Below are 23645 nucleotides of genomic sequence, written 5' to 3'. Positions count from 1 at the left end.
TCACGGGCGCGTCACTGCAACTCCCCCTGGCTTCTGCTCCGCGGCTGCTGAGTGAGCCCTCATCTGGGACTCTCCTCAGCTCTTACTGGAACAGTGGCGCGGCTGCCCCTCTGTTGGTCTTCCATGGTCTCTTGTGTTCTGGGGGCCTCTGGATGTCTGGAGTTTTGATCTCCTCCATACCTGCTTCATACCCTGGAGGACAGGGCTGTGGCTCCCCCACACCCTCTAGCAGATCGTTACATGGAGAAACCTTTGGAATGCAAGCATGCTGATCCACACAGGTATGCACACAGGTGTACACACGGGTGTTCACAGATGCGAACTACAGCTTTCTTGGCTGCTGCCTCAAAGCACATTGTGCCCTGTCTATCTTGCGTGCTGCACAATATCGTTTATTACTTAGTATCTACTGATATCTACTGCTAGCTAGTTTATTGTGATGGTGCCGTTTTTTTTTATTATGTTGCTCTTTGTTGTTTGCTTTCTCTTCTGTTTTTTTTCTCCATACAGGTGACCCAGGTGTTTTGTTTTTTTTGTTTGTTTGTTTTTTTTTCTTCCCCCCCTTCTCACCGTCTCTTCTCCCCTTTGGTTTTCTTTCTCTCCCTCTCTTTCTTTCATTCTTTCTCCCTGTCCTATCCCCCAGTCATGTCTGTCTCGTTTGTAGCAACTGAAAATAAAATAAATTCATAATTATAATAAAGGTCAATCAAATGGACCAATATGGCAAGGCCATGATGATCCACTTGGTAAAATAAATCCGCTTGGCATCTTTCTTGGCCTTAAGACAACAATTCTGATGGCTAAAGATCCAAACGGGACACAAAAAAAAAACAAAAAAAACAAAAAAAACCAGAATAAACAGGGAAAGTTTAACCGAGAAGGCACATACATGAGAGAGGAGAGAGAACAGACTGGGGAGATTAATACAACAATGGAATGAAAAACAGGGACCAGAACTCAATAATTTCATTTGAAGCTCACAAAAAATAAAAAACATTGTCAGCATGAGAATAAAATCAAAACAGTGATCCAAATCAATAAATATAAAAGAACCAAAGCTTACGAACATCCCCACACCCTCGGACCACGACAGCAGGTCTGTCACACTGTCTTGTTATATGATTTTTGTCCATGCTGAAGGACACTTTGTACATAATGGTGACGCACAGCATTCCTTTCATGATGTCTCCTTTTAACTGTTTGATATTGCATGACTGAAATGTAAGAAGTTAAAGAAATGAATTTAATTTGTTTTGTGTGTGTGTGTGTGTGTGTGTGTGTGTGTAGGTACCGTGTCCCACTGGTGTAGATGTGAGCCAGCCTGTCACAAACAGCCAGCTGCACTCCACTCACAGCAGATACACTGGGCCCGTGCCCTCCAACCTCTTCACCCTCAACGACCTCCACGACTGCATGGCTGCTCGCCGCTGGCTCTGTGCCAACTTTTTGGAGCTGGAGGGTAAATGGAAAGCCTCGCCTACACACACACACACACACACACACACACACACACACACACACACACACACACACACACACACACAGAGAGAACACCTAAAATTAATCTGTAGTAGTATGTCATTACTCAGCCAGTCGCTGCTGAAGTGCCCCGGTATAATTAGCAGCTAATTAGCTGCAGAGAAATCTTTCATCTCCGTGAATCAGGTCGGCCTCTTCCATCCATTTTCCATTATCATATCACTTTCTGAGAGCCGGGCTTTTCAGAGCAGGGAAAATGCACAGTGTCATTAAGCAAAATTAATCTGCTCTCTGAAGGAATTGTGCAGTGATCTAGAGTGAGGCTTTTATACATACTAATTAGCTGATTCCAGTCATAAAGGAAAACCATTAATACATGCAAATTGCAGAGACAGACCTTTGCAGATACCATGTTTATTTCCATATTTTAATAATAACAACAGAAGGAAAACAAAGAGTGTATGTAAATCTCAGCCTTCGAGTGTAGGGAAGTTTCTCTGATTTGCCACAAATCCAACAAAAATAGAAAAAACAAAAACATTACAGTTGATCTTTAAACATTTTATTACCCTGCTCCAGCAATGTTCATGCAAGTATCATTTTTAATATAACATGCTCTGTTCATTTCCACCAACACAGAGATTATTAGCACTTCACAAAGATGTCAGCAGGGACAGTTGTTTATATAACTAATGTGTCCTGCATGGACATGACAATTAATATTTACGAAATGAGCATGTGCAGCTGTAAGCTATTAAATATAATGTTTCCTCTGTTTCCAAGTAACAAAACAACATATGATGAATTCATGAAGCCATATGAACATGTGCAATGACAGAAATCCTAAAGCTGACATGCTAACTGAACGTATTAGTGTGTTCACAAAATTAGGAAAAACACATCCAATGAGAAGGAAAGACTGCATTTAACGGGATCTATTTTTTGTGCATACTAATCGATGTTTTAGGAATGAGGGTCTGTTTACAGTGTGTTTTGTGTTGTTTTGTGTTTTTTCTCAGAAGCAGGGAAAGTTTAAATTTTTTTTAAATGTTTATGGTCACCGAGAGTTGAAAATTTTTGACCTTCTGGGAAAACCCAGCTGTCCATTCACAGTTTGGGAGGGGCAAGACAAAAACTATACTGTCCAACCATTGACTGCTAAGCAACAATGGAGGAGACGTTAGTACTGCCTGTAGCAAAATTAAATCCCCAAACTACCAGAGTAATTATACGGAAGATCATGATTAAAGTGGCATTTTGTTTCCCTGTGGGTGTAACAGTTAAGCAGCAGTCAGGTGGAGTGGAGTTCATGCAACACTTTACTTTTGTGGATATCGTGTATCATAGCAACCAAAGGAGCTCAGCTAATAAAACACTCCCAACCACTCCTAGCTGCATTTTGTTTGTGTATTTGTGTGAGATGGTCAGAGTATGTGGTAGTTTTCCAAAACAAACTACTGTGTTGTGTAAGCTCTTTACCGTCAATAGCAATGATATTTGTAGCATGTGATCATGGCTTATATAAATCTAACTCATCTTACCGCAGCTCTCATTCAGTACCATGGACAGAGGCCATGAACAGCAGCCCGTGAAAGCCTTCAACTCCTCCTGTGCTGATAAAACTAGACAAGAAAGGCATTTCTGAACTTGCCTCAGATTATACTAAAAGCAGATTAAATGTAGCAACTTCAATTCAGTTTTAATTATATTGCAATATAATAATATGAATATATATAAATATATAAATATAATCACAAAAACAGTCACCTTGAGGCACTTTATATTGTTAGATAAAGATTCAACAGTAATACAAAGATAACCCCAGCAATCTGATTCTTTATTTAACAGGAAGCCAATGAAGAGAAACCAATATAGAGAAGAGAAATATGCATTCTAGTCCCTGTCAGTACTCTTGCTGCAGCATTTTTGATTAACTGAAGGCTTTTCAGGGAGTTTTTAGGACATCCTGATAATAATGAATTACAGTAGTCCGAGCTAGAAGTAATTAATGTATGAACTAGTCTTTCAGCGTGACTCTGAGACAGGCTATTTCTAATTTTAGAGATATTATACAAATGGAAGAAAGCAGTCCTACATATGTGTTTAATATGTGCATTGAAGGACATATCCTGGTCAAAATGACTCCAAGATTCCTCACAGTGTTACTGGAGGCCAAGGTAATGCCATCTAGATTAAGTGTCTGGTAAGACACTAAGATTTTATAGGGCCAAGTACAATAACCTCAGTTTTATCTGAATTTAAAATCAGAAAATGTATAGCAGTGGTTCCAAAACTTTGCTAGACCCCCTTTGTTTTACAAGAAAAATGTCCCCCCCCCCCCCCCCCCCCCCTAAATTACAGGTGTAATAAAATAAACTACTAGCTGTTTTGCGCTACGTCCACACCTGCACGGGTATTGATGTCATGGTCCTGGGCCGTGTTGGCCCAGTATTCTTAGTTCTCTTGTATTTTTGTATTCAGTTCCCTGTTTAGGTTCTGCTTCCTGAGTTGCCCTGTTATGTTGTTCCCTGTGTGCTTTCCCTTTGTGACTCTCACCCCCTGTGTGCCCCTCTATGTATTCATGAGCCCTTGTCCCCTTTCGTGTTTTATTCCATGTTTTCCCCAGCCTGTTATGTCTGTGTTCTCCCCGTGCTCTCTCCTCCTGTCTGAACCTCTGTGTACTTCCTGTTTGACTCTGCCCGTCTCCCGTCAGTGTTATGTTCACCCCGCCCTGTCTCGTTATGGTTATCTGTGTCAGCTGTGTTCCCCGTGTGTTCCCACTTTCCTCGTTAACCCTCTGTGTATTTCTGTCTGCGTCTTCCTCTGTTCGGCGTCGCGTTCTCCCTCATGTTGTGTGTTACTCTCCCCGTGGTTCCTGGTACATCTCATGTTTAGTTTTTCCAGTTTAGTTCAGTACTGTTTTGTGTTTCACCTTTAAGCCAGCATTAAAACTGTGATCTTTAAGTTTATCCCCGTGTCTGTGAGTCTGCATCTTGGGTCCTTCTCCTGCCTGCCACACAACGAATCATGACAATTTTTGAAAATGCAACTGTTTCGTCCACACGTAAACGGCTTTTCGAATCACCGAAAACTGAGATTTTTTGTGTTTACGTGTGGATGAGGAATACAGAGTTCGTCACGCAATGTTAAAGGTATGTGCCTTTTTTCACGTCACGCTGTGCGCCACGTTATTGTTTACATGAGATGAATTGCAAAATGGCAGATAGAGACACAATACTGTTAATCTGACTATCTGCAGGTTTTACACACTTACACACGTAGTTACTGTCTCTCCATTTAGAAAGGCAGAGGGAGGCTCACGGTGTGATTATTTTACTTGTAGTTGTTTTTCCCTGTAATAATATTCAACATTGCTGTCAATACATTTTTCAAAAAATGCCTCTCTGTGCAAAATGGGTTTAAAAACATAAACAACTGTTGGATGCTGTTTGTCCGTGATTTGAACCGAGGGAACAAATCGTGGCAGGATCAGCCTGATATTATTTGTATCCCGCTGTAACTTCACTGTATAAAGAGCTAACATCTCCAAAATGTCAGGAGTAGTTAGTCATTACAAGAAGTGTTTGTGAACTAAAAATCAAGAATGTGGGATACTATTTGTCCGTGATTTGGAGAGCCCGGTGCGTGCTCCCGATGCAGGGGAGACCTACCTCTGCACTTGCGCAGGTGACACCAAAGGGCAGATATGCTTCACCATATTTTCTAGTCTTTGGCTTAGAATGAAGTTGGTTTGAAAAAATAGTCAGCGATGCTTCATCTCCTGCTTTGCATTTGTGTGGGAGCCCTGACAAAAACCCATCAATGATGCTAGCAGTGTCCAAGCATTTTTTTTTTTCCTTTTCATACCGCGCCCCCCCTGCAATGGCTCTGCGCCCCCCCCCCCCCCCCCCCCCCCCCCCCCCCCCAGGGGGTGGGCCCCACACTTTGGGAAGGTCTGATGTATAGATAAAGTTGGGTGTCATCTGCATAGCAGTGAAAATGTATGCTATGTCTGCTGATGATATTGCCTAAGGGAAGCATGTATAATGTCAACAGAATTGGTCCTAGCACTGAACCCTGTGGAACTCCATAATTAATCTTAGTGTGTGAAGAGGACTCTCCATTTACATGAACAAATTGGGATCAATAAGATAGATATACAAACCACTGCAGTGCAATACCTGTAATACCTACAGCATGCTATAATCGTTCTAATAGGATATTATGGTCAATAGTATCGAACGCTGCAAAGGTCTAGCAGGACAAGCAAAGATATGGGTCCACTGTCAGAGGCCATAAGAAGATTGTAACGTTGACTAAAGCTGTTTCTGTACTGTGATGAGCTCTGATCTTCTGCAGAGGAATGGCTTATTTAAAGAGTTTCAGTCAGGTTTCAGGTAGAGCTTTACAACTACTCTTTCAAGAGTAGACTGGCCTATAATTAGCTAAGACCGCTGGGTCAATGTGACCTTACTTTGGTTTAATAACAGAGAGAGATGATGGAAAAAAAAAGCTACCCCAGATAACACACAGTAGCATTAGCTGTTTTTCTTCACAGTCCAGGTGCAGTTGAATAGCCTTTGGATGGTTCCTGACTGAGTGAAGTGACCCAGAGGTGTGGCAGCCACAATAAGAGCTGTTTGAATTCTGTTATTACTAAGGAAAGGTGCTTCTGTGCTTCCTTTATTACCTCCTGCAGCTGAACCATCTTTCATGACAGGAAAGGAGATAATAACATCCCATAATTCATACTGACGCATCATTCCACCGTTCACTGAAACCATCAACAAAACTGACAAGTCACACAGATCATGTAAATGTTAATTAACATTGTGTTTTTTATTTCACGCCATAACCTGCTGATAAGCTTTGATTTTTCAGCAATAGGCTGGTAAAGCCAGAGCTGAACACAAAACATCACGCTTCTGTAATAAAATCTGATTTTATCGAGATGTAAGTCAAGATTATGACCAATATTTATTGATCAAAGTGCTTTTATGGTTTGCTGTAGTTCAGGTTTTTTGTATTTCCAGCCTTTTTTCACACATCAGGGCTGTTACTTGTTACTTTTGCTCCCTTTTTAAAAAAAATGTAACCTCTGTAATTAAATTATATTTTCACCGGTGACCTGCATGAAACAGGAACAAAAACTGTAAGAGTATTCAACTGAACATGATTTGGAAGGCATCGGTTAACTCGATGCCTTCTAAGGTTGTATTTCCATATCACATAATTCACTGGTCAGGTCCACTCTCTGAGAGGTCTTAGCTTAGTTTGAGTCCATCCACACAGTCACAGGCTCACTGGACAGCAGGCAGTTGTTTTGATCTGTTATTTATTTGTTACATTTGCAAAAACATATTTGCAAATTAAAGATAATCATATAAATGCCCCCCCCCCCCCCCCCCCAAAAAAAAAATCTTTTGTAAGCACATGTTCTCTCTTTTCAAAACAATTGTATTGTTATTTTAATGAAAGGATTTTTCACTGTTAGCTTAGTTTTAGTATAACTAGGAATACTCTGTTTACGTGATTCGCCATGAATTCACGCACATATAAAATTTCAGTTTGTGCTCTCTTTGTCTGTCGGACCTTTGGAATGAAGGTCCTGCGGTCGAGGTGCTGTCCATTACAAACAGCAAAGCACGAGGAGCTGAAGTACAAGGAAAACTCATTCAGATGCTCTCATTTGTCCTTGTGTATCTGTGGTTCAGAGTTCAGCAAGCCGAGGGCCTCTTGTAGAACAATGTGTAGCTTTTCCCTTCGTTTCCAAGGCCGTTTGTAAAACCTGAGCAGACTGAGCTATTGTCTGTAGACTGGAAAACATTGGTTTGAAAAAGAGAGATCATTTGTATTGTATCTTTGGACAATAACATCTGTTGTGCTCACAATCAGAAAAACATACAAGAGCTCCTATATGGAGAAAAATGCATGTAAATTCATTTTTTGTTTTCAGAAAGCTGTTACTGCAGTTTTTTGTTTGGATCTGAGTCCTCTCATGCATCACGTTTCATGTCTCTCATTAATGAAGGGACAGTGGCTGATTTTTCACCGATTTCAGAGTGGAAGGTAACAACTGTGCTCCACTATAAGCTCTCAATAAATGTTGCAGTAATATAAAACTTTGTAGGTAACGTTTTGCTGAGTGTGAATACAGCAGCTAGTGTGTGTTTTATGGATAGTTTCTTGCCTTTTAACAGTGAGGTCTGTCATGTCATGAAGAGCAGCTTTTTATCGTTTAAACCATCGCTGAGACAGTTTAAGGACATAGAAAAACTTTTCCATATTTTTATAACCTCTCAGTTGTTTATCCCTGTTTGTTTTTAAAGCCTGCCGTAGATCTGCTCCACAATATGTTAACATCATATTCTCCCTCCAAGTCCAACCTCTTGCATAGAAATAGAAGTTGATCGGGCTTCTTCTGTTACTGTTATTGCCGTCTAAGTGAAGTCCACTTCATGCCCAAGTCCACTGTCAACATTTCAACAATGATTTTTGTTTTATTCTTTTATTTTTCTCTAATTCTGTGTTTGTTTATTTTGTTATTTTTATATTATCAGTTCATTATATTTCTCTTTTATGTGATTTTCATGATTTGGTCATCATCATGTTTTGTGTTTCTCTTACAGTCATTTGCACTGCCTTCTCTGTTGGTCCTTTTTGCACTTTGGATTGACTCACACAGTTTTCAATAAAAATACTGACCAATATTTTGGTGCTTTTACTGCATCATGTGAGTATTTGTGAAGTTGGTTATTTCCTGTTATTACATGTGTTAAAAACATCCCGACCTGACTGTCTTGAAGCCGTCCAAAGTTCACGTAGGAAAACAGGCCAAGTACTCATATTTATGCAGGTGTATCATGCGGCTTAGTAACTTTAACCAGTAACTTTTAACCATTAACCACCTCACATAAACAATGAATGTTTATGTATGTTTTTTAAGAGGAATTCTCTTTTCTGCCAAACTTGACATAGGAGTTTGTGAGTGAACTCTCACTATGAAACCTTTCCTTCTTTGCGTCTTCTCAGATAACGCCATCGTCTACGGAAACAACATCGACATCTACACCACCGTAGAGACTCTGCTGAGCCTCGGCATTCGTGGATCTCGTATCCATCTTGTCCTCTTGCCTCCTGTGCCAGGCGTCTCCAGCTTCTTGGACTCATCTGTAGAAAAAGCCGCGGCGATGGCCATGGAGAACGCCATGGTCCAGATCCACCGTAACTGTGTGCTGGCCCAGTTTAACAATGGCAAACAACCCGACCCGCTCACATCGGCATCGTTTACCACTGATGCAGAGCCTCTCCATCTGCAGTGTGGAGTAAGTCAGAATTTCTGATGCTTTCAAAATCCACCGGATGCTTTCAGTGCTTATCCAGACGGGTTATTAATTCTTACAAAAAGAAATGATATCCAAACAATGGTGGGTTACTGGCCAAGGTGGCTGGTAGAGCTGGAAAAGCTTGAGCGGCTGAATTCTCCAGATTGTGGCTCTTGGTTGGATGTTAATTTCCCTCCTGGAAGCAAACTGTGTTTGTCAAGCACAAAATGATGTTGGTGTGTTTCCCATTTCCATGACTTCCATTGTCTCAGAAAGAAGATGATTCTGCTTCTGGGTTTGTGTTGAATTTTCTTGTTAAAATTCTGCTGTGTGCAAGGCCCTGTTGTCATTAGTCTGTGTGTATTTCACATGCTGTGGAAGACAGACACACAAGTATTTAGGAAAACAATGAATGCAAAACCCCAAAGTACCTATAAGTTTAATAAATGACAATTTTATTCCACCTCCAGAGTTTTGTTTTTTCAAAGAACATATTATGAGTTTGTTTTATCGTGGGTTTGTAATCGCAGCTTCATCACTCAGGCCTCTTGACTCTGAGCAGCTTGTGGACTTCAGGATGAATAATTATCTGTGTCAGTATTTAGTTTCCTGAAAGCCTCACCACTCGAGAGCCATCTTATATTTATCATCTTAATTTGGGAAGTTTAATTTCAAGCACAGACTGAATATGTTAAAAAAATGGGTGTGCTTCAAAGTGAAGCTGTGGCTTTTAACCTGCATTCTTTGTAGTGGCCAGCAGGGGTCGACTCCTCTGTTCTTACAAAGACTTGCCCCCAGTTTGTTCCCCGTCTGTAGCTCATATTTATCAGATATATATGCATAAACGAAGAAAGGTAAAAACATCAGGTAGATGTTGGATCGTGTAAAGTGTGAATCCAATAAAGATTCCACCTCGAAACTCGATGGCTCTTTTTGTCCTTTCAGGTGTTCATCAACCTCTCCAATAAAGGAGTCGACTACGACGCTTTCAACAGCTTCAACAAGTCCTTCCTGGTATTTGATGGCAGGCTTGTCATAAACTCCAGCTTCAGAACCACCAATTCGTCCATTTGGGCTGCCGGGCCTCTCACCAAATTCTCCCGCCGTTACTACATAGATGAGTGGACACATGCCAACTTTAACTCCAAGGAAGTGGGCCAGGACCTGGCAGCCATGATGCTGCCCCTGTTTGATCCAACCGTGGAGCCTGCTGAGGCGCCTCCACCTGAAACAGATCGTCTGGTACTGCTGTACAAGCAGGCCAAGATTCAAGGTCTGATTAGAACCAAGGTTTAGTTTTGATTGATGGATAATTTCAGAAAGCAGTAGCTTTAGCCTTAGCTTTAGCTTAACCCTCTCAAGGCAGGCTTTGCAGATTTGCAACAGTTAAAAGCTAACAACCTGATTACCCCACATACATATTTTATAAGTTTTTTTACTCAGAAGTACCACTGCAGGTATTCTTTTGTGCATTAGCAACAAAAACTTAATATGAGCCTGAGAGGGTTAAGGGAATTGCCTTAAAGGCAGAATAATTTTGGAGGATTATTTTCAGCCATGAAACATGCAAAGGTGAGTAAAAGTAAAAATATGGGGCTGAAAATAATCAGAATGGGTCAAATTAGTCTTGAATTGAGAAGAGTTAACAACAGCAAAAGATTTATTTCCATCTGCAGTAATAATAATAATGTATACTTTTTTGACCCCCGTGGCAAAATTACTCTCTCTGAATTTGACCCATTCACCCAGTGGGGAGCCAATAAGCAGGCGCACCGGGGATCGGTGTGTAGGGACAGTACCTTGCTCAGGGGTACCTCAGGGTAACCTTTCTGTGGATTCGAACCCCCGATCTTCCGATCACTCCACATACTGAGCTATCCCTGCCCCCTCCAAAGTTTAGTATCTTGGCCAAGGATATTTGGCATGTAGACTAGTGAGAAGCCAGGAATCGAGCCATCAACCTTCCGATCAGTAGCTGACCTGCTCTAGCTGCCTGAGCTACAGCCAGTAACTCATATTTTTTGGTGGACTTCTGATCAGGGACCTTCCACACAGTGGAGGATGGAAGCCCAAGGGAGTCATATATATATATATATATATATATATATATATATATATATATATATATATATATATATACTTTTCAAAGACTTTCATCGGTAACACGTCCCTTGACGATGTGACGTTAAAATTCTCACTTTTGTGGTTTCGTTTATTGGTTCCCAACAGGAGCCAGCTCTGCCGGTCTGACCCTGTTTATTTATTATGGAAATGAATCTTCTTGGGAAACTACAACTGAACTGGTTTCTCAGTGGGCCCAGAAGAGCTGACCCATCTTAAAATTCCTTCACATTCATGGGCAGATCTCAGCTTTGCATATACTTTCAGGGTTTGTCGCTTCAGCTCGACGTTCTCCTCGCTGTCCTTCCTCCTGTCCACGCCTGTTGTCGCCTGCTTTTATCTGAGAGAATTCGTACCGCCAGAATGTTTTTCATTATGTGTTTGTGAAACATTTTCCAATCTTTCACCCACCCACCCAGCGCCGATGTTATTGTGGCGGACACTCGAATTATAGCTGCCGTAACAATGCCGCATTGTGCCGCAGCGCATTCACCGAGCGACCAAGGCCACTCGGCGGGTTACATAAACACGACAGCCTCTCTGCTTCGCCCTCCTCAGAGAGATGAAACACACGTGAACTTTTCAAAGGGATCTCAGCGTTCAGGGAGAGCACAGACGCCATATCAGCGGCTGTTATCTGAGTTCATTGTCTCAGTTGTGTTTTCCTCAGTGGGTGGATGCTAACAGTGAAATGCCTGTTATGATGTTTTTGCTGCTGTCCAATTTTCGAAGCCACAGAATTTTTCAGCACTGAAGCTAATCTTACTGAGATATCTCCCGCTGATAAGACCACAGGCTTTTCACTGCAGTGTTTTCTAAGTGTTGGTTTGTTAGATTATAAATAATATTTATCCCGCAAACAATTTTCTGATTAAATGCTCGTATTATAAAATGTGCATCAGAAGTTCTCTGAGGTAAAGCTGAGGTATTGTGAGTACTTTATACTGTTATAACAGCTTGGTAATACTCATGGAATAACGGGGTAATAAATAAATATCTGGAAATATCTTAACGTGTGTCATGTGTTTTGCTCTCTCCTCAGGTGGTAAGCTTCCTGGAGGATATCACTACCTGCATGTGACCAAACCATCTCCAACAGACCTGACAGGCCCTAAAGTTAAACAGGTAAGCACTCACTGCCCAGGAGTTCAATCTCTGGGTGTTTCATGTCAAACATGTAACCTGGGAATGATTATATTTATTAAGAAATTTAATTCCTGATTAACACAACATGTTCTGATGTTATTTCAACTTAAAACCGAAAAGCAAAATGAAACAAGAAAGCAACAGGTTTCTTCCTGTTAAATGGGGGCGACTATTTTTGTAATTTGGCGCTATATAAATAAAATTGAATTGAATTGTGGTATTGAATACAACACACTTTTTTCTTTTTTTATTGATTAAAAATTAATGTGGCCGTTAATCGACTTTTGTTTTTCAGATTATTAATCATCTTCTAGTGTTTTTAGTTGATATTATTTTTAATTGACTATTCAAGTATTTTGATTTGCTTTTGAAGATTTGCATTATAACTTGGAACCAGAGATCAGTGCTCGTGTTCCTCCATCCAAAGTTACAGGACAGAGCAATTGTGACGGGACAGCCGGAGAGAGGCGACTACTTCTGCTTGCATCTTGACTGCTATGAGCTTGTGGAGACGCTCACCTGCTTGTCCCTGAAGCCTCTCCCCGTCTCCAATTACCTGAGTCTCTACATGAAACATCAGCAGCTGCTGGGCCAGCTGCTGAGCTGCTACCAGCAGGGCCTGATCCCTGATCTGTACAGGTGGGACAAACACTGACAAATACTGTTTTACTGAACATCTGCCCATATTATTTGTATACACGCTAGCATGAAATATATATTGAATAAGTAAAAGCATAGCAGGTCAGTTTTAATTGAATTTATATAAAAACAAACCCCCAAACACACACACACACACACACACACACACACACCTGCTGGTTACTGCAAAGTAACATACAAATAAAATGCCAGATTTTCCTAAACTAAATCACAACCTCCCTGGGTGGTCTGGCAAAACAGAAAGTCATATTATGTCATTTTAAGATTCTATTAAAATGGCTAAAAAGGCCCCAACAGAACCAACACCAGAGGTGTTTTACATCAGGCAGTAAACGCATACCCAATTTCTACTGGAAACCTAGACTGACTCGTGTTTGGAGCCAGCCTCTAGTGGTCATTAGAGGAACTGCAGTTTTCTGTATTTTCATTTTCAGCCCTCAGGTTTGAAGCCTGTTTAACCTTTCAAAACTTCATTTCTTTTCCTGCTTACACGTGAAACTTTGTTAGTTTGAAGTTCTTTTTGCAGCTTTAGTAATACTGTGGTAACAGCAAGGCTGCTGGGATTATCTACATGACAGCAGGTGGAGGTCAAACCAAAAGCGAGAGCTCTTCGAGTATTTGTTATCTTTAAGTGAAGAAGAAATATTTCCTCCTCCAAACAAACACCACTATCCTCGAAGGTCATTTACATTCTGCTGCCGATGTCTTTTAGCAAACCACGGTTGTTCTTTAACTCTCATGCTTATACTTTTTAAGTATAGTGCATAAACATATTCGAGGGAGCATAATCAGTCACTCGCACTGTAAAAACAAATCCTCACAAGGACAAAAATAAAAATCCGATCTTTTGTCCAATGTTTTTGCTCGAGTCTTTGTCAGGACTGATGCAGCAGCAGGCGAATAAACGGCAAAACATCCCACACTCTGATTAGACTGGCAGAAATGAGCAGTTTGGTGAAGAGCCCAATGTCTGGTTTCAGTATGTCGTCGAGAGAATAATAAAGCAGCTTCGGCAGATTGGTGTTTCCTACATGGTTATTGTGTTTTTTATACAGCATTTCTGTTATTTTGTCCAGCCCTCTGCAGGAGTATAATTTCAGGTATGCATGTAAGTGACTGCAGAAGAACTCACGCTGCTGTTTTTCACTTTTTGATGTGTGATTTTTGGCACTGAAACGAGGCAGACGGCAGGTGGGCAGCTGTGTAAAAACAGATGTTTTCATAACTGAGTTCTGCACAGAAACAAGCCGCTTTGACGTCATGTAACCGCTGACCGATCACTTCAACACACGAGGAAGATTCGGGCCTCCGCTGCCTTTGTCCTCTCACTTTGTGTGTGTGTGTGTGTTTGTTGGCATGACTATCCAGTGAGTAGGTATTTGTCAAGCAGTGGGTGACCTGCTTCTGAGGTTTCAACACAAATGACCCCCAGACATGGAGGGCTATTGTCCCCCCACCACCACCACCTCCTAATCTGTTTATGCAGCTCCCCAATCTGTCTTTGTGGTCGGTCCAGGACGAGACAAAGCTGGAGCCTCGCAACCACAGAGGCCGATTCCCCATCATGCTGCTCAGTCAGCTGACTCGTAAAGTCATTGTGGAGGCTGACGGAGCATCAGGAGCCGTTAAGATAATTGATTGACCGTGTGGCGGCTGAGGCTTATTCAGCCAACACACTTAGGGAAGCTTCTGGAAGTGTGCGTGTGTGTGTTTTTATTTCAAAGCTTCACTGAGCTTTTATGTAAACAGTCGGTTCACACAAAGAAAGTTTCCAGTGGTGGAAATTAACCTCTACATTATATAGATGCAGGGCAATGGAATCAGATTCTGATTTAAGCTTCTGACATAATCTAGATTTGAAACAGTTGTTATTGTCAATGTTATAACTCGGGTGCACCCTTTTCCCTTAAAACCTCTGGTTGTTGGTGCTGAACCGAAGCACTGATGTAAAGGTTTTCTCTCCAGTTTCTTCACACAGAGCAGCTGTTTGGCCGTTTTCCACGACAGATTCTCCGATTTAGAGCAGGAGCTTCAGCAGACCCTCAAACTCAAGGTTGGTGCTCCACTTCTCATCTCCTACATCACACTTATGCCCCTCTGAGGGTTAAACTGTATTGGTTACGATGCACGGTTAAATCTTTGCACGTGGCCTTTGTGAAGGTGAAGAATTTTGAGACTGAGGCAGGAACTTCCACGTCCTGCTGCCCTGCCGGCTGAAATCAGATTGTTATTGCTGTCCATGTGAAACAGTCGTTCATGTTTTCCTGCAAATTTCCAGACTGAAGCGTGTTTTAAACTTCTTAAAAGTTCTGTGTGGTAACATCAGGGATGTTTTCTCTATTGAGACGTTCATCCAGTGTTTTGGTCAGAGCTCGGGTGAGGCTTTCTTTCTTTTGTCTGAATAAAATCATTAAGATCTGCTCTTCAGTCACTCCTGATCATCCAGCAGTCAGAGCGAGCTTGTGCCTTTGCTGTTGTTACACTGAAACCCCGGAAAGACATCCCAGATGTCCTCAGACAGATTGTAGTGTCTTTTTTAGGAACCTGTTTATTTTATTTTAGTGTAAAATACTTTGATTTTAAATGTGCTGTAGAAGTAAAATTTAGTGAATGAAGCATTAAGTACTCGGTTGGATGGAGTCAGTTACATGTCTCCTCACATCAGTTCTCCACAGCGATCACACCTTCAGCGCGAGCTTAGAGTTCTCCGGCACACTTTGAGTCGGGCACCGATCAGAACCTGCTGGTCTGTGGAAAAAAAGAAGCTCTCTCAGTGCAGTGCTGAGATTTTACTCTCCACCTGTGTGTCTCTGCAGGACCTCTGCCCTCCAGACCAATTGAAAGACGAGGACAGTCGAGCGGCTCTGAGGAGCAGTGCTGTGAAGTATCTGAGTTACAACCGAAACCTGCTGCCCATGTTCGCCTGCCCGGGCCAGCTCTGACCTCACGCCTGTTAAAATACTAAAACAAATCAGACTCTGTTTGAGGTGTGGTAACTGGTTTATATTGTGTATGTGTCACTGGATACCTCCAATCATTTGAGCTGGCTCAGGAACGCTGTGGAGACACTGTGTCTGCTATGTGTAAATATATTATTATATCAGATCTTTAGAGTCCTGGAGAAATTTTTAAAATCAGCAGCTCAGCACAAAAACACAGTCAGGAGTCACATGACATTTTTTAGTCCTGTTATGTTCAGAGAAAGCAAACAGACAGTCAGCGTCTCCAAACTGGATTACTCACACCAAAACACTGATTAACACTACTGATTTGTTTTCCATCAAATGGTTAAAAAAATATGTGTTTTCTTAGATTGCTTCGATTAATCAATATAATCCAAAAATTTTCCATCAAATAAATGTTATTTTAATTGTTTTCAGAGATAGAGAGAGAGAGTGGTCTAATCCAGTAAAACTTTCTTTGTGTAAGAGTTCTGGCTAACTTTTAACGCTATTACCATTAAATTAATGCTTGCATTCATTTTTCTTGTGTGGACATCTGATAATTTCCTTTTTAATCCTTAAGATCTCTCATTAATCAGAGTGTGAGCAGTGTTTTACACCAGATGAGAACGAGAGTCTGGCATACTTTTACATTCCTGTTTTGTTTTGTTTTTTCTTCTATACAATGTGCCAACTGTAAGTGTGACTCTGCAGGAGTGTGACCAATCACAGGGCCCTATAGATGCTGCACATAAAAGTGGATGTTTGGCTTTTTGGAAGGAGGAGGAGGGGAAATGAGGAGGGCGTCACTCTACAGCTGTATGCTAATGAGGCTGAGCTGAAGCCTGTCGGGAAAGTAACACACACACACGCACACTCCAACACGCACACACACTCACTAACGCACACAGAGAACATATGCCTGAACCCGCAAGCTGAGAAAACAGCACGCTGCTTGTGTGGAAATATAAAGTCAGATTGTAGGACATGAAACGCTGAGTGACTTTAAGTGTCAGCTTCACTGCGTGGATATCACAATGCGCTGTCCGTGGTAATAAACACACACTGTACACGGCGCTCAATGAGAGTTTTGCAGTGTTTGTATAGATGTTAGTTCATTTTGTGCGCTGACCTGTTACTGCTAAACCATTATCCACCTGCACTCCCTGTTATCATGAAATGAGCATTATGGGTGAAATAACCTATAAATAAAGTTTAACTATAATTTTTTTAACACAGCTCCCACTGGATAAAAAATCTCACTTTTAAAAGATGTGAGCTTTTTTTTTTTTTATCAGAAAATCTAGTTGTTGTTGTTTTTTTTAAACATTTGGAGGCATGTGCCTGCTTCTACCCGAGGAACATTTAAAAATTAAAAACGATAACAACTGATTAAAGAAAGTTCTCGAAACACGTGGATTTTAAAGGGACACACATTATTTTGAATGTTGTTTTAGGAAAATGTGGGTTTAAATATTCGTAAGAGACAGATGTAGATTTTTTCATAAAAAAGACCAGAACACAAGAAACGACGCGTGTTTATTGAATGCTCTCAGTTTGGACACGCCAACAGTCAAAATTTGAAATGGGTTAGTGAAAAGACTTTCCGGACATCTCTCTCACGTCTTCATTTTACGCCAGAATCTTGCACCTGTCAAACGTGTCCTCGAGCCCTGCACCGACAGACAAGAGATGATGGGAGCATCATCTCTCACGGTGCAGGACAGACTCACATCCGACTGACCGGGTCAGACTGGACCTGCGGGGTTTGATGTGGTTTAACGGCCAGATAACCTCGCTTTGCCCCATTTGGAGACAGAAAAAGCGCACTGATTACGCGCAGCACGCGCCGACAGTATCTAGGGTCCAGATTGCTTTTTGTGTGCCGGGGGGGGTAGACCCCCACTTCTTCTTCATCTTCCATTTTTTTCAACTGTGCAATTTCCTTTTCAATCAGGACGGGTCTACAGCTTGCACAAGCGCGACCATTGTGATGCAAAGCAGGACACCCTCCGCTCGCCATTAATTATGTATGCGTAAAATGACGGATTCATATGTCCGGAGTTAACTGTCACGCCAGCGCACATGCTGCAGGGCCACGGTGGTTTCAAATCTGTCCCTATTATTGTGGATGTTTAGTTATTTGTCCGCTGAGGTCGAATTTCAGCTGGCTTTCGTGTGCGTAAAAGCCGGACTGCAGATCTGATCTCGGGGAAGTTTGTTTCCCCGGAAGTCTTTATGAGTGTCTTAAACATTCTGAAGGTTTTGAATGGAAGCAGTTAAAGTCTGGAGCTGCTTTCACTGACATTTGCTTAAAATGATGTTGAGCATTTGTACTTTATTTCCCTATTATGCGCATTTTAGCCCTTTGAAGTTTCTTCCTCTACCTTCCATTTTTCTGTATTGTTATTTTGGGCCGTTATGTGGACGGATATGCCCCCTTTGTAGCCAAACCAGAGACCCCACCACCCCCAGAAAGAGACACATAAAGCCGAGGCACGTGTAGATTTCTATACAAACTCATCAGACCGTAAAAGCAGGAGACTCCTGGCGTGTGCCCGGGTCGAGACGAGGAGGAGGGAGTGTGTGTGTGTGTGTGTGTGTGTGTGTGTGTGTGTGTGTGTGTGGTGGGGGGAAATACAATAAAACCCTCAGGTACATCTGCTTTGCAATCTGCAAATCCGCCCTCCTCCTCCTAGCTTCCATCAGCCTCTCCATCCTCCCACACCCACTCCCCAAATCCACAGGGGACCTCGGCTCCTTCTGATTGGTCGGGGATGAGGCAACGAGGGGGGGACGGGAACAATGTCATCATGTCGCCTTAAAAAGAGTGCAGCTATGTTGTGGTGAAAGGACCTCGAGAGGAGAACACGGGATCAATAGCAGGAGGAAACAAACAAACAGAGAGAAAAAAAGACGCATCAGATGGTTTGATTTTGTGCGCGAGCGGCTGAAAGTGGTTTTCTTCTTCCCGCAGCGCCCAAAGTGCCTTCAGCTCCCCGCAAACATGCCCAGAGGATTCCTGGTAAAAAGGAACAAGAAAACCAACCCGGTGTCCTACCGGGTCCGCTCCGAGGACGAAGAAACGGACCAAACGGCGGCTGATGCTCCGCCGCTGCTGCCGCCCTCCTCCTCCTCTTCAGCGCATCTCGTCTCCATCCCGGTGCGCGCGCTGACGCCTACGCCCACCTGCGGGGCGGCGGCTACGGCTCCGGAGCCGGATGCTAAGCCCGTGCAGTTCGGGAACCCGGAGGCGGTGTATCAGTCTCTGTACAGCCCCACCCGCCCCGTCAGCCACGAGCACGACCGCTCCTACTCCGAGGCCCGCTTCAGCCTCGGCTCGCCGGTTTCCGCGGAGTCTTTTCCCACACCGGCAGCCATCACCGCCCTGGATCACCTCTTCGCCCCGGTGGACCTGAAGATCGGCTCCAGCAACAGCAGCCGCCCCGAGAGCAGCTCGTCATCCGCCGGGACGCTCCCCGCCGCTGCAACCGGCGGCTCCAAGCGCTGCGCCAACGACGCCGAGCGCAAAGGCAAGCCGCCGTCCAAGAAAACCAAAGCCATCCGCAAACTGCACTTTGAGGATGATGTCACTACGTCTCCGGTTCTCGGGCTGAAGATTAAAGAGGCGCCGGTGGACCAGAAACCTCCCCGAGCGCCACCGGCCGGAGGAGACCACGTCCCGCTGGGGGAGTTTGTGTGCCAGCTATGCCGGGAGGCGTACGCAGACCCGTTCGCTTTGGCGCAGCACAAATGCTCCAGGATAGTCCGGGTTGAGTATCGGTGTCCCGAGTGTGACAAGGTGTTCAGCTGCCCGGCCAACCTCGCCTCCCATCGGCGCTGGCACAAACCGAAGCCGCAAAATACGCCGAGCGACAAGGTGTCCGCGTCGAAGACGGCCTCGGATGAAGCAAAGGATTCTAGTGACAGGGACACACCCAGCCCCGAGCCGTCCGAGTCCGGTTCAGAGGACGGACTGTACGACTGCAGTCAGTGCGGGAAGAGGTTTAAGCGCCAAGCCTACCTGCGGAAACACCTGGCGTCGCAGCACGGGTCCCCAAAAGCGGCGGCGGAGGAGGACGCGGCGGGCTGCGAGCAGAGCGCGGCGCCGCTCAACCTGAGCGCCTCCTGCTGCCACCTGTGCCCCGTGTGTGGGGAGAACTTCACCAGCAGAGGCAGCCAGGAGCGGCACATCCGCCTGCTGCATTCCTCACAGGTGTACTCGTGCAAATACTGCCCCGCAGTCTTCTACAGCTCACCGGGACTCACGAGGCACATCAACAAATGCCACCCGTCCGAGAACCGGCAGGTGATCCTGCTGCAGATGCCGCTCCGCCCCGCCTGCTGATCCCGAACTGTGGACTGGCACACACCGGGAATCAGAGTCCACCCGCGTGTTTCTTTTTGTTTTTAGGATTTCAGAGTTCCACTGAAAAATAAAAAACATCTGTACCCTAAAGCACACTTCCTTAAACTGAGTAACAGATGTAAAGAGGTTTGTGAGAAGTTGTAACTCTGGGAGTAATTCTGTTTCACTGTAGCTATATATCTCCAAAGGACAAAACCACACCGAAGTCCAATCTTCCTCAAAGACACGTGAAAAATGTGCTTATTTGTGTCTTTTCGAGTAAAAATTATCGTCAAATAATTCACATTTTCTGTGGTAAACAGAGAGCCAAGCATGCTCTCACATATCCACTCACACGCAGCTTGCAAGGTTTCAGTGCCTTGCTCGAGGACACTTCAGCAACCTCTGGGTGTGTGTGTGTGTGTTTGACTCCTCCTGGCCTGTAACCCACACCCACGCCCACCCCAACATCACTTAAAATGATCCTCAAAGCTCTTTTTAAAAAAAAAACGTTAGACTGTTAATTTATTTTTCTAGCATCTCTGCACAAGTGCTATTAGCTCCTAGACCTAAGAGAGGAGATGACCTGTAGGATATAAAGCAGACTTCGCAGGCCTGAACAGACCTTATCTCATCACTCTGATTAGCTTTAACATAGCTCGTGGATCTGTGGATCAGTAGCTGTCGACTGAAAACAAAAGAGAGTAAAACTAGTGTAGCCGGTAATGCCTTTGGATTAGAGACTCCTGCTGTAAAACTGCCTTAAACTGACCTGATTGTTTTTATTTATCACTGGCTGAGCATATGATGATAATTATTTTCTACAAAGCCTTCTGTATTACCAGTATACAGTATATCTAATCTTTTTTCTATTTATTTATGTATTTATTAAATTATTTGTGTAAGTTACTGCTTTGTGTGGTCGAACCTGTGATCTGTCGCTGTGTTTTTTCATCATGTAGCCAAATCCTTTTTATTTCCTTTAACTTATGTGAGGGCGGCGTGTTCATGTGGCATTATAGCAATCAGTGAGCCGCTCCTGAAGACAAACCGAATGCAATCATGTTTTAATTTATTATGATGATGATGATTATTTATTTTGGTTTTGTTGTAACCCTTAGCTCTTATACTGCTTTGGATGTTTCTGCAGTATTTTGCTAAATGTCCAAATAAAAAAATAAAATAAAAAATAAAGACCAAACTGAGAAACAGCTTTCTTTGCCTTCTTGTGTGTTTTCTGCAGGTAACAGCTTGATTTACACCTCAAGTTGTGGCTTCTTGAAGAAAATGAAACCAAAATCCGTCCAGCTTATCTCCTTAAATGATGGTTCAAGTGTCTCCTCTTCAGTTACATGCCAAATAATTGAATTCAAAGGGTTTAAACAAGCAAAAACAAGGAAAAATGATAAGTTTCCATTAAAGTAAATTCAAATCTTTACATTTTAGAGACCAGGATCAGTGGTTTTGAGATGATTTAAGACGATTTTTCTAAACACCTAAATCAGAAAAAATCTTTCAAAAACAGTTGTACAATAACAACATCACTGCTATCACGTCACCTGTGACCTCTTTAGGTTTTGGTTGTAGCTTTTAAGAAAGATCAGAGCTTTCAAATAACTGTTTTGTGCATTTTGGTCTTAAAGGTCTTCTGTCCATGATGACTGAAAAGACTTGATGTTGACCTTAATTTAATCCCTGGCGGGTTATTGATAACTTCATGGATGTTAAGTGGCTATTTTACAGGTATGATTTTACTTGTGCTGTGTTTAGTTCAACGAGGGACGACTCACACAGGGACAGCACACAGCTTGGTTGGTAAAATCCCATCTAAGCCCCGAAACTATGGACTTCTGCTTTAACTGAAAGTGAAACCAAAGGAAAAGTCACGCCTGCAAGAACCTGCCTTTACATTTCCGTCTGACTCTAACTGGGACCATAATCTGCAAAGTGAATGCCATATTGGATTCAGTAAAACTTAAAACTACCAGATGAGACCATAAACTCACTGAGAAGTTTTTCTCTAAAGTCACAGATTAAGGAGCTGAAAACTGTTTTCTCACGCAACCGGATGTCTTTTTTGTCATTCTGTTTGAAACAACGAAGGGCTAAAGAATCGCTGCACATAACATTACGTACTGAAAGCTTTTTGTTCATTTTACAGCACAAAACGGCACATTTTGACATTTTTAATTCTCTTTACTTCTACTGTGCAATAAAATCAAACATATTTACAGCTATGTTTAGTTCCAATAACACCATATCCATATGGAAGTCAGAGGTCTGAATAACTCACTCACATTCTCTCCTGGTGTGCTCATGTGTTCTGGGTTGGTACTTAGCTCTGACTTAAAAAAAAATCCTGTGAACACTCCTGGTACTTGGCTGATGAATTGCACTTACATTTTACAGTATTTTTGCAGTATTATTACAGTGCACTGACAATATAATACTATACAACAGTAAGAAAGCAGTAGATTAGAGTAGAACGACTGTAAAACAACAGTTTAATCTCCTGTAATTTGAACGTTACATTTCTTACAGTTTGTTTTATTACCGTTTAAAGGAAATGTTTTACTTCACTAGATTAGTTTTAGTTTCTTATATAAAAAAATCTTAATTATTTGTATGTCTGTGAAGGTTCTCAGTCATCCAGGTCATCGTAGTCAAAGGAGCTTGCAAAGAAAAGCGTCTGGACTTCTTTAAGTTGCTTGAAGACGTTTCACCTCTCATCCGAGGTGAAAATTATTTGTATATAATTTTATAGATTAAACTACCCAAAAGTATATAAGCCAGTCAGATGAGCTCCTGCTCAAAAAGTCAACATCTGCACTGTATCCACCCAAAAACACAGACATCAGCTTAATTTGTGAAAACGTAACTACATTTTTTGGATTTTTACACTTCATTAAAGTCTTCCACCCCTGCAGGTTCAATTCAGTCTTCAGGGTCATTCATCAAACATCACTACGACCCTGAAACCAGAAGCTGGATTAACCCCCCAAAGGGGTGTGTGTGCCCCTGTGAACCCCAACTGTACATGACATTATTTCCACAGATACCAAAAGCACACTAATCAACACTCAAGAGCTGAAATAATCAGCAATGAGGCAATTAAATTAGCGAAACCTCACTGAAAAACTTTTTTACAGGGGAAAATAATGCCTGCAAACCGTTTCCTGGATGGAAACATTTAATACTTCTGCATTCTTTAATCATAATATTAAACTCTGACTTCAGGAATGTGTTTACTCAGATATAATGTACATGTTCTTATAACCAGTTAACGCTCACTCCAGCACCTGGAAAAATCTGGACTTCAAAAATGAAAAAGCAACATGTGGCACATAGTAATTGAAAGCGTATGTTTCTTCTGTGGCCAGATATCAGCATATACATTTGCAGAATTTAAGAGTAAAGTGCAAGATTTTTGTCTCTACAAGCATTATGGCTCTCATTCGTTCTACTGGCAGTTATGTTTAATCCTCTGCAGCAGGGTGTCGAGCACATGGAGAGAAACAGAGCAGTGGCAGCCCACCCGTCGTTGTGACTCAGGTATTTCCTGGAGTCCTCAGGAACTTAACTCTTCCACTCTGTTGCTGCTTTGTGCAAAAGCCCACGTCTACC

At 42.5% G+C, this 23645-nt stretch overlaps 2 protein-coding genes across 6 annotated transcripts in view; both read left to right on the top strand.

The window, feature by feature from the left end:
• cfap61 (cilia and flagella associated protein 61) overlaps nt 1–16211 on the top strand; it is a 46887-nt gene extending 30676 nt beyond the window's left edge. For 4 of the 5 annotated variants that reach the window (XM_085246075.1, XM_085246073.1, XM_085246076.1 and 1 more), the window contains 7 exons: nt 1288–1459; nt 8512–8804; nt 9750–10077; nt 11968–12050; nt 12445–12710; nt 14697–14784; nt 15548–16211. In XM_085246075.1, coding sequence (XP_085102201.1) covers nt 1288–1459; nt 8512–8804; nt 9750–10077; nt 11968–12050; nt 12445–12710; nt 14697–14784; nt 15548–15673 — 1356 coding nt within the window. In that variant the 3' untranslated portion in view covers nt 15674–16211. The remainder of the gene's footprint in view (nt 1–1287; nt 1460–8511; nt 8805–9749; nt 10078–11967; nt 12051–12444; nt 12711–14696; nt 14785–15547) is intronic. The other variant, XM_085246074.1, reaches the window with a different exon arrangement.
• Nucleotides 16212–18505: 2294 nt separating this feature from the next.
• On the top strand, nt 18506–21230 carry insm1a (insulinoma-associated 1a). The gene has a single exon (XM_085247819.1). The coding sequence runs from the start codon at nt 18681–18683 to the stop codon at nt 20019–20021; it is 1341 nt and encodes a 446-aa protein (XP_085103945.1). The 5' UTR covers nt 18506–18680; the 3' UTR covers nt 20022–21230.
• The last annotated feature ends 2415 nt before the right edge of the window (nt 21231–23645 follow it).

This window comes from Mchenga conophoros, linkage group LG15 (genome assembly GCF_057382185.1).
Source record: "Mchenga conophoros isolate Kocher_MC1m ecotype Shallow Benthic linkage group LG15, M_conophoros_male_GT1.1, whole genome shotgun sequence".
Lineage (NCBI taxonomy): Eukaryota > Metazoa > Chordata > Actinopteri > Cichliformes > Cichlidae > Mchenga > Mchenga conophoros.
Note: the sequence above shows the minus strand (reverse complement) of the source record. Positions and strands in the feature narration are given on the sequence as shown.